This window comes from Pezoporus flaviventris, unplaced genomic scaffold (assembly GCF_033815535.1).
Source record: "Pezoporus flaviventris isolate CSIRO_AGI_PZ_B2104156 unplaced genomic scaffold, CSIRO_AGI_Pfla_v1 ptg000078l, whole genome shotgun sequence".
Classification (NCBI taxonomy): Eukaryota; Metazoa; Chordata; class Aves; order Psittaciformes; family Psittacidae; genus Pezoporus; species Pezoporus flaviventris.
The window spans coordinates 1,671,461-1,681,435 of NW_026892626.1; the positions used below are offsets into that span (position 1 = coordinate 1,671,461).

The 9,975-nt window shown below is 54.0% G+C and overlaps 1 protein-coding gene and 1 long non-coding RNA gene across 3 annotated transcripts; one reads left to right on the plus strand and one right to left on the minus strand.

The window, feature by feature from the left end:
* Positions 1-7,466, minus strand: NHLRC4 (NHL repeat containing 4). 2 transcript variants are annotated; one of them, XM_061473722.1, is made up of 3 exons: positions 7,356-7,466; positions 3,504-4,178; positions 1-1,427 (listed from the first exon to the last, which is right to left on the minus strand). In XM_061473722.1, exon 3 carries the CDS (start codon positions 1,416-1,418, stop codon positions 324-326), a length of 1,095 nt encoding a protein of 364 aa, XP_061329706.1. In that variant the 5' UTR covers positions 1,419-1,427; positions 3,504-4,178; positions 7,356-7,466; the 3' UTR covers positions 1-323. The 2 variants fall into 2 exon arrangements, with proteins under 2 accessions (XP_061329706.1, XP_061329707.1); XM_061473723.1 differs by lacking the exon at positions 7,356-7,466 and having other exon boundaries at positions 3,504-4,512.
* LOC133279727 (uncharacterized) lies at positions 1,836-2,871 on the plus strand. Its single transcript, XR_009746963.1, has 2 exons — positions 1,836-1,946; positions 2,507-2,871. It is a non-coding gene; the product is annotated as an uncharacterized LOC133279727 (long non-coding RNA).
* Positions 7,467-9,975: the final 2,509 nt, after the last annotated feature.

Consider the following 9,975-nt stretch of genomic DNA (forward strand, 5'->3'; position numbering starts at 1 on the left):
CTCAAGTCCTCCTCGAGGTATGCTGGTGGGTCCAAGAAACTCAGCCGGTCTAGTCCTTGCTTCTGCCATCTGGAGAAGCTGGAGGGCGATAAGGCAGTCAAGTAGATGCACTATTCCTGGAGACATTGAAGGCCAGGCTGGATGTGACTCTGGGCAACCTGGTCTAGTTGAGATGTCCTTACTTATTGCAGGGGGTTGGATTAGATGAGCTTTGAAGGTCCCTTCCAACCCCAACCATTCTATGATTCTGTAAGAACAGGGATAATGCCCAGCTGTGGGAGCAGTGGACCCACTCACTCACTGCCCAACAGCAGATCTAAAGCTCAGCACCTGAGTGTTAGGATGGGGTCACCACATGCTGCCCCAGGGTTGGTGGGCCTGTACAGGGGCCTCACGCAGTACTTAAAGACTTTGACACAGTTCTCCCCTGCGTCTGCCACGAGGAGGTGACCAGAGGAAGAGCAAGCAACACCAGCTGGCCTCCGCAGCCTTGTGGACACCAGGCAGACAGGAGCTCCGTGTTCTGGGAACAAGTGGACTGTCCGGAGCTGCTCATCTGCCACTAGGATGCTGCCAGCCACATCAATGCAAACCCCGGCTGGGTTACCAAACCGGTGTCCGTATTTGCTGCTGAGGGAGAAGAGGAGCTTGCAGCTGCTGGTGAAGACCTTGACATCTCCACACTCCTCACTGACCACAAATCCTCCACTGGGTGCTGGACTGATGTAGCGAGGTCCTTGCAGATTGGACACCAAGTGGACGTTGAGTGTCTTGAAGGCATGGTCCAGAGCAAAGCTGTGGACTTGGCCTTGTGCATAGTCTGCTACCAAGATCCTGCCCATGGAGTCTACTGCAATACCCCTGGGGGAGCCAACCTTTCTGATCTTTATCCATTCCCCCTTGGAGCGGCTGGTGTGAGGGTTGAAGACCCAGATGACTCCATTCATCATGTCAGCCACAGCCACCCTTCCTGTGTGAGTCACAGTCACATCTTCTGGCAAGAAAGTGCCACTTTCCTTCCCCATTTGTTGGCAAGGCAGGGACTGAAGTGTTTGGCCTGTGCTGCTGAGGACATGGACCCAGGGAGCACTCTCAGCTGTCACGTAGATGGAGCCATCCAAGGAGCAGTGGATTCCACATACTCCCCCATAACGACTGCCAGTTGGGTTGGGGATTTTCCGAACCAGGTTATCCTGGCAATAGTGGAGGAGGTTCTTAATGTTGTCCAGATCTCCACATAGGCTTTTGGCCTTATCCACCAGCTGGTGGATGTGGTGCTGTGTCACCATGCCCATGCCAATCTGGTTGCTCAGCAGTGGGCTGGCTGCCTGCAGTGTCGTGTTTGACTTTAGCTGCAGGGTATAGATGGTTTTCAGAAGCTTCTCCTTTTGCTGGCTGGTTTCCAGAGTGTTGTCCATGACAAATCCCTTGTCCCTGTTTGGGGGAAGCAGTAGGACCATTATTGTCCTGCCTGCTGCCATCTCTGGGGACATGCTCTGATCTCAGGTGCCTGCTGTCTTCCCAAGGTCAAGATGTTGGTGCTAGGCTGGATTCACTCTGATGCGACAGAGACCAGATCCTAGCCATAATAGCTAATGACGTGCTCAGGATATAAAGACAAATAGGGACCATGGCACAAAACTGACAAAGAGCCAGCAAGCTGGATCTGCAGCTGGAAGAACCAGCCAAAAAGGTCCACTGGCTTCAAGGACAGCTTGGCTGGTGCTAGATCTGGCTAGAGAATTTATGTGTAAAGGAAAGCCCTGTGTGAGCACACTGAATGGGATCCCTGCCTCTCCAGTTCCTGAGATTAGTGGCTTCTCTCAGGTCTTTTAACTTCTTAACCCTGTAAGACTTATCTCTCCAAACCATGTTCTGTCCATGCTAACACTTTAGACAATGAGGATGTCTCCACCCTGCGTGGGTCAGATGTGACGCTGTCCTGGGTTCAGCAGCAGCAGTCATTTTTCTCCTTCTTGGTAGCTAGTGCAGCACTGTGTTTTGACTTTCAGCCTGGGAACAGAGCTGATAACAATGGTGTTTTAGTCTGACCAAGGACTTTCTGAGCCTCATGCTCTGCCAGGGAGGAGGGGAAGCCGGGAAGAAGCAGACAGGACACCTGACCCAAACTGACCAAAGAGGTATTCCATACCACAGCACATCAGGCCCAGGATGTAACGGAGAGTTAGCTGGAAGGGCTGGGACTGCAGGGTTGGAGGAGGTATCGGTCGGAGCTTGATCGGGCTGGGGGCATGAGTTATCAGTCGGCTGGTGTGAGGTGTTGTGTTCTCTTCCCTTGTTATTTCCTTTATCATTGTTATTATTGGTGGTAGCAGTAAGTGATCTGTGTTATACCTTAGTTACTGGACTGTTCTTATCTCAACCCGTGGGAGTTGCATTCTTTTCGATTCTGCTCTCTGTCCCTCCAGGAGTAGGGGAAGGGAAAGAAGGGGGGGAGTGAGTGAACGAGCTGCCTGAGTGGTTTTAAACCACGCCACTTGCCCAGCACGTGCCTTTGTAAGGGCAGTCCCTCCCCATCCAAATAAGCTTATTCCTGAGAAAGCCAACAACCTGTCAGGAAGAAGAAGGGAGGTGCTGCTCTGAAGGACACAGTCAACCTACGCAGTGTTTTCAGACGCGAGAGCCACCATGAGAATCACAGTTTCTCTTTTGCCCACTCTCCCTCTGTTTTAAAGCCATAAGGAATGTCCTTCAGAATACAGAGATGATAGCCTGGCTCTGCTGTGTGCTTTCCAGGGCTGGCTGGAGGTGGTAAGAGAAATGTTAACAGAAATGTGGACTCTTTAAAGTTCCTGGAGAGGCAGAAATTACCTTTGCTTTAAATGTGATTATAATTAATATCACAATGGACACACTTGGCTGTTCTTAGTTTGCCACTGTTCCACCTTTATCATCCTGTGTCCCACGATTGCCTAGTATCATGTGCTCTGCACTGCCTGAAAAAGTAATGGTTCCCAAGCCTCAGCCGAAGGAAGCTAGGCTGAGGCATACTGGGTGCAAATTGTCACCATTGCTAAAAACAATCCTCTGAATACTTGCAGAGCTATCAAACACAAATATGTGATGATGGGGATGAGAGTGACTGAAGAGGAAATCCAATTTCTGCTGCATTCAGGGCCAGGGAACAGCTGTTCCCCCTTCTTCCCCAAAGTGGTTGTGCTCTGTGTCACCAGCAGTGGAGCCCTCCACCACCTCCATGACAGCTGGACAGAGTTCAAAATGCAAGACACTGGATTTTACAGATGAGGAAACTGAGTCACCACAAGGGAGCTAACATGCCAGCCAGAAAGAGTGTCCACCTCCTGCTTCCTGGGTGCAGGGCACACAAAACTGCCCTCAGCCCTGTGATGGTGTGTCCTGAGCTAAACCTGACCCCAAATTCATGGGTCTAAGCCCAGAAAGAGGGCCTTGATGCTCTCCCCAGCACAGCTCAGGCCAATGACCACATGCGTGACCATGAGCCCAGCTCAATAGGTCTGTACCTCTCTGTCCTGATGTCCTGGGTGCTGTCCGTCCTCCCACCAGCTCCGTCCTGCTCCCCACTGGGCTCAGGGCTGAGGGATATTGTGTTGTTAGTGACGGACGATTGCCCTTGAGTCTGGGTAAACACAAAAGCTCCTTGTGCTGACAACCAGATGCAGTGAGACAAGGGCTGATCTGTGCCGCTTTTATTCCCTGCTGATCTCATGCCTAGAAAGAAAGTGCCTTTCCCCCAGTATCAGTCTGTCTCCCACCTTCCTGCTCCTGCCAGAGGGAGGAGAAGCCCCCAGGTGCCCATCTGCAGGGAAAGTTGGGGGTTTTACGTAGAGGCAAAGGGGCTGATTTGCTGCACCTCACCCTTAGTGTGAAACACTCCTGGTGTGGGACAGGGATACTCATACCTCGATTCAGGGCTCCTGCCTTGTCCCACTGCTTCTTGGCTGCCTCCCTGTGTGCTGCCAGCCTGGTTGCATGCCTCAGTCTCCCCACTTGCAAAAAGGAGACTGGTGCATTTTGCCATGTGAAGCTTTGAGGGCCAGCAATGGAGAAGCTCTAGAAGAGACAGATCAGCTGGGGCTCCTGGGCACAGCCTTCTCTTCATCTCCACACTGCTAAACCCTGGCTCCCAAGCTGGGAAAGGCCATGTTTGGAGTTGATGGTGGTGTTTATCAGTTCAGCTCAAAGGAAGAGGGTGAGGAGTAAAAGCAAAGTCATCCAGGACCAGCCTGCCTGGGGCTGGTTGGATCCTGCCCTCCCTTCCTGGCAGTGCCTGCTGACAGTGCTCAATCCATCCTTGCTCACAGCAAGCACAAAGCAACACCTTAAACCTGGCCAAGGCATGAAGAAGTTTGTGTCTGTTCATTACTCAGATGGGCCAAAGGTAAATGAAGTTTGGATCAGACACTGCCCACCTATTGGGGTGCTTGGAGGGGCTGTGTGTGCTTGGCCCTTTGGATGAAGGAAGCGAGTTGGGGTCCGGCTGTCTGCAGGGGTGGGATCTGCCTCGGAAGCCCCAGGGCTGGGTGCTTCTCTCTCGGTGTGTTTAGGGTGCTCCTGGTCCCAGATCAGTGTATCCCCAAAGCTCATGGTGTCTGGGAGGCTGCTCCAGACCCATTACCAGCCAAACTGACAAAATTACCTTGACGTGACAAGCACGGGGCCGCTCCACCCCAGCCCCAGCAGGACGGAGGCAGCTTCAAAAACCATCTCCCAGGGCAACAGGCTCTGACCTTTTGTTTCGCTGTTGTGTGCTCCATCACCAGGATAAATAAACACAGCCTGGCCCTGGGGCTCCCGTTCACCTTTCCAGGACCGTGGCTCTGTCACAACCTGTTTGAAAGCCATCCCCAGTCCTCAGGAAATGCCTGTGTCATGGCATGGCCCAGGCACAGCCCATGCCCACGCCAGCGCCTGGTGCTGCAGGGTTAAAGGATCAGGGAATGGAGGTGAAGTAAGGGGAAAAGCGTTTGGGTCCAGTTCAGGCTTTCCTGGAGCATTTCACTTGTAGGCAGTAGTGGTGAACTTCTCCCCTCATGGCTTTTCCTCCCCTGGCCCAGGGACAGCAGCTCTTGCTTAAGGGTCTACAAGGCCCTGTGTCTCTACTGAGACAGACACAGCACCTGCCTGGCACTGTGCATGTGTGCAGGCAGCCAGTGGGACATCCCATGGGACAAGGTGATGCCATTGCTACCAAGTCACAGACTTGTGGGAAACAACCCAGACCCATTCATGGGGAATATTTCCCCATCTAGAGCACACCTCCATGGCTGTAGAGAGGGTCAGGGGGACACAGATGGCCACAGTGGTCAGTGGAGTGTTAGCGGTCATAGTGTGAAACCCTCCTGCAGCTCAGATCCAGGCTGGACTCTGGGGTACTCCAGCGCTCTGGGATGCTGTCAGCATGGGGAGATTTTTCTGAGGGCTCCGATTGTTTGCTGGGAGCAGAGGTGGGTGGCCATGGGGATGAAGCAGGGTGGCAGGTGGGTGTCCAACCACTGGGTGTCCTACTGTTGGGTGTCCAGCTGCGGGGTGTCTGTCTGTCTGGTGTCCGACTGTCGCGTGTCCGTCTGGCTGGCCACGGGCTTGTCATGTCTTTGAGCAGACACCAGGTGGCTCCGTCTGTCCGAACAACGGGGGGATGATTGTCACTAATTCCCAAATTGCAACGAACGAACTCTGTGTTTGTGTGTGTCTGTGTGTGTGTATCTGTGTATGTATGTGTATGTCTGTGCGTCTGTGGAACAGGAAGCAGTGTCCCAGGACTGTGCGAGCTGTTGGTGGGAAGCCAGAGGATCCACTGCTCAGCCATCCACAGAAACATGGTTTCCAGCCCAAGCTGATCCCTCATCCCTGCTGCACTCCCCCACTGTCCCCAGAGTGCCAGCACTGCCCCCCTGGGGACACACAGGGGCTTGGGGGCACACTGGGGAACAGTGCTTTTGGAGCCTGCTCCCCACGTGCAGGCTGGGACTGGGGCTTCCTAAGCCCAGTTACATGACAGTGAGAGCAGGAATTCAGCTCTTTTTCAGCCATCACAGAAATCCCCTCAGGAAGGAAAGTTTTAAATACTCTTGTCCCCAGAACTGCCCTGGCACTGTCTGTTAGGGGGTCATGGGCACCCCAGAACCCCTGCTGCCAGTTAGCTAGCCCATGGAGCTAACCCCAAGGCCAGGCTGGGCAAGGCTTGGAGCAACTTGGAGTGGAAGGTGTCCCTGCCTATGTCAGGGAGTTGGAGCTGGATGAGCTGTAAGGTTCCTTCCAACCAAAACCAGCCTGAGATTTTATGATTCTATAGAGGTTTTCTAGGGTTTGATAAGGGCTGAGCTGACACCTCGACTTCTTCCTTGCTTGGTTCTTCCTCCACAGCTTCCCACTCCCACAAGGCTCACAAGAGGATTGGGAAGTTAATCCTCTTTGAGACATCAAGCTCCCTGTTGAGCAGGACTGGAAGGTCTAAAAGCTGTGAAGCACAGCAGGGCACTGGCATGGAGCCACTTTCCTGCTTGGAGCATTCCCATGGGTGAGCCTCAGCCAGCCCTGGTGGCAGTGTCCCCATTGCCACCCCTCTCCCCACCCGCCCCAGGCACCAGCCTGTCCCAGGCCCATGGCAGTCATCCCACCAGCTGGCTCCCTCCATCCCACCCTGGCCTGGCTCCTGCAGCCTCTCCACACTGGTTCCAGGGAGGAAAGTGAAGTGTCCACATGTACTGGCACAGGAGAACATCACGAGGCCATATAGCACATGGGAGATGAACAGAAGCCTCATGGTGGTGGGGAAGGCTCTGGAGGTCCAAGGGCACGGCTGAACCCCAGCAGGGGGGTATTAACCAGTAATGGGTATTACTGGAGCAGATATTTGTGTGTAAACATTCTCTTATAAACTGTACTGGGCCATTTGATCCTCCAGGAAGGGTTGCTTCAGCTCTTGGTGAGGAATTTTGCAGGCTGCTGTGCTGGTGGGCACTATTAAGGAAGCAGCTGCCTTTTCTGCTCCCCCTTCCCACCCAAACCACAAACTGTTGACATCCTTGGTTACTCCTCACCTGAAATAAGGGAGGAAATAACAGTGGCTCTGGGGGTTTAAGCCTCTGCAGCTCTAGATCTGGGACAATGATGAGGGTGTTTTGGCTTTGCAGCGGCCGCTGCCCAGGATGGGGGAGCCAGGGCTGCCCAGCCACCATGCCTGGGTGTGCAGTGTTCCTGGCTCTTCAGGCAGCTTCTGCCTTGCAGGAACATCTCCTCCTTCCCTCCCAACCCTTTACCCCTGCACCGAAGGGTGCAGCAGTGGGGAGCTCCCAGCCCTGATGCCTCCCACATTGCCCTGGCACCAGCAAGTGCAGCCCACTTGCACCCACCCTCCAGGGTGCAAACAGCAAACAGCATCCTCAGCCTGTGGTGCCTGAGGGAAACCTCCTCCCTGCTCTGCTTGTCTGCCTTCGGGGAGCATCAACCTGCATGAGAGCCAGAGCTCTGTTCTCACCAGCCCCAGCTCTTTTAAGTACTTAAACCCTCAGTGCTTCCCTCTGTGGGTTTTTGATCCAATTCCAAAGCCAGAATGGTTCTGCCCAGGGCAAATACTCAGGGAAACAATCCATTTGGTTCATCCAAGAGCAGGGAAAGGAAACCTCCCATTGCAATAACAGATAGAGAGGAGGAAAACGCAGCAGGGAAATTGTGTAGGGTTTTTGTACTCTTGTTTTCCTCACTCAAAGCTGAGAAGATGGGATTGCTGCTCCTCCATGCTCGCTCACTCTGGCTGCACACCATGAGGGGATGAAGAATACATGGAGGACACAAAGCTGCCTGAGTAGCTCTGGAGCTGCCATCCTGTGCACTCCCTGGGATGATGGGGACCCTCTGGGGGCAATTCCCAGTTTGTCTTCCCAGCTCCAGCCTGGTACCTCCGCCTACCCTTGGCTTGCAGTTAAAGAGCGTGCTGCAAAGCCAGTTCATTTCCTCCCTCCTGCCTGAGACAAGGCAACTCTGCTCCAGGTTCTCTTTGCAGCTTCACACGTCTGCTCAGGAATCTCCTGGCCGACCTTGGCCCTTCTTTAGTCCAACTTTGGTAAGTTTCCACTGCTGCCAGCTCTGGCCTACCCATGCTGGGGTAAGAGAAAACTGGTTGTGCTGGGCAGGAACCACTTCTGGTCCCCAGCTGGTTCCACATGGTAGCTCCTTGTTACGAGTGACTGCCTGGCTCCCTGGCCCTGCCGCAGGTGGCTTGAGGATGCACCAACACATGGATAGGCAAGACACACAGTCAGGGCACATCAGCACTTGCATTCCCCATGTCATTTAGGACAAGAGGAAACTGCTTCAGGCTGTACCGGGGAGGTTTACAGTGGATATCAGGGACAATTCCTTCATCAAAAGGCTTGTCAGGTTTTGGACAGGCTGCCGAGGGCAGTGGTGGAGTCACCAACCCTGTAAGTGTTCACAAACCGTGTAGATGAGGCCCTCAGTGACATGGTTTAGTGGTGGCCTTGGAAGTCCTGGGGAACAGTTGGACTTGATGAGTTTATAGGTATTTTCCAACCTGGTAGATTCTATGATGTCAGCTATGGTCTCCAAATTTGTGTGGTCCCAAGTCCTCAGCCAAACTGCTGTGTGCAAGGGGTTAACTCACCCTGGCATCAAATGTGTCCCCGTTTCTTGGTGCCATAGTGAGCACCCTGCCAGTGTATGGCAGCACCCTCTTCCCCTGAACATGGGATTGGGTCTACCCCGTCTATTACTTGTGGGCAAATCAAGAGTGTTTGCAGTTCCATCCCTTGGGACCATGGTTTCCCCTGCCTGGCTGGGGTGCAGCGGAGGAGGCAACATCTCTCTGCAGCACAGGGGCTGTGGCTCTGCAGCAACTGTCCTGTTCCAGCACCGGATCCATCCCTGAAACTTGCTGCTGGCCTTTAGCCACCAAGCCAGGGATTCTGGGGGACACAGCATTTTTATGGGGTTTCTGGGATGCTCTTACTTCATGCTTGGGGCTGCCCTGCTCATGAGAAGCAGCCTGACGTGACATCCTTCACCACAACCTGTGGCCCCATCCCTGTGTCCCCAGGTGCCTGGGCTGTCCCTGTGCTGTCTCCCCTTGATGTTGACCCCAGCAGCACAGGGAGCTAAGCTCACAGCCACACCAGTGTGGCTGGAAAACAACAAACCCACCCTCAGTGTCCTCTGCTCTCAGCTTCCCTGGGGCCACGTCCTTGTGCCAAGGGGACAGGGAGAGCAACAAGGAACCTTGAAATTGTTCCTTCCACTGCCTTACCCAAGATAAGCCTTCCCTGAGGGTTTGTTTAGTAGGAAACTTGCCCTCCTCCCAATCCCTGAGCGTTCCTTTGCTCCTGAACCCGGAGGACAAGGAATACTTGAGCAGGAGCAGCTGTACCCACCTGGGGTTAGAAACCCATAAAAGTTTTGCAGCTCCATTGACCAGGAGCTGTGCTGGGGACCTGCTGTGACCCCACGTCCTCCAAGCCTGGGAGAAGGGGGGCTGCTGGCTCCATCAGGGCAGGGACTTGGCTGGATCCTCCAGCTGCCAATGGGAAGGGGCTTGGCTTGGCAGGGAAGTCGAGGGGACATGCAAATAGGGTGACTTTGGTCAACCATGGCCAAGAAAGATGTCTATCAGGTGGGTCTGCCATAAAGGGCAGGTAATGGCTCGCTATCAGATGCCCTAGGGTGACCAAATAGCCGTGTAATGGGCCCTGCACTGGAGTGGCCTGAGGGCCCTGGGGGTGCAGATTGCAGGCTGGATAAGCCACCCCGGTAGTTCAACTCCCATCCATTATTTAAATGCAAAGGTAAATGCTTCCATCTTTTCAACTGCAATTGTGCCACCAGCTCAGCCACCTCCTGAAGGTTCCACCCTGGTGGCCCACAGGCAGGAGTCACCTGGGCTGGGGACTGCCCTTGGCAGTCCATGGCAGGGCAGAGAGGAGGTGCCACCAGCACCCCAGGGACAGGATGCACAGGCAG

What these genes read in the sequence shown, in the direction of transcription:
- NHLRC4 (XM_061473722.1), bottom strand. Translation starts at nt 1,418, where the DNA reads ATGGACAACACTCTGGAAACCAGCCAGCAAAAGGAGAAGCTTCTGAAA.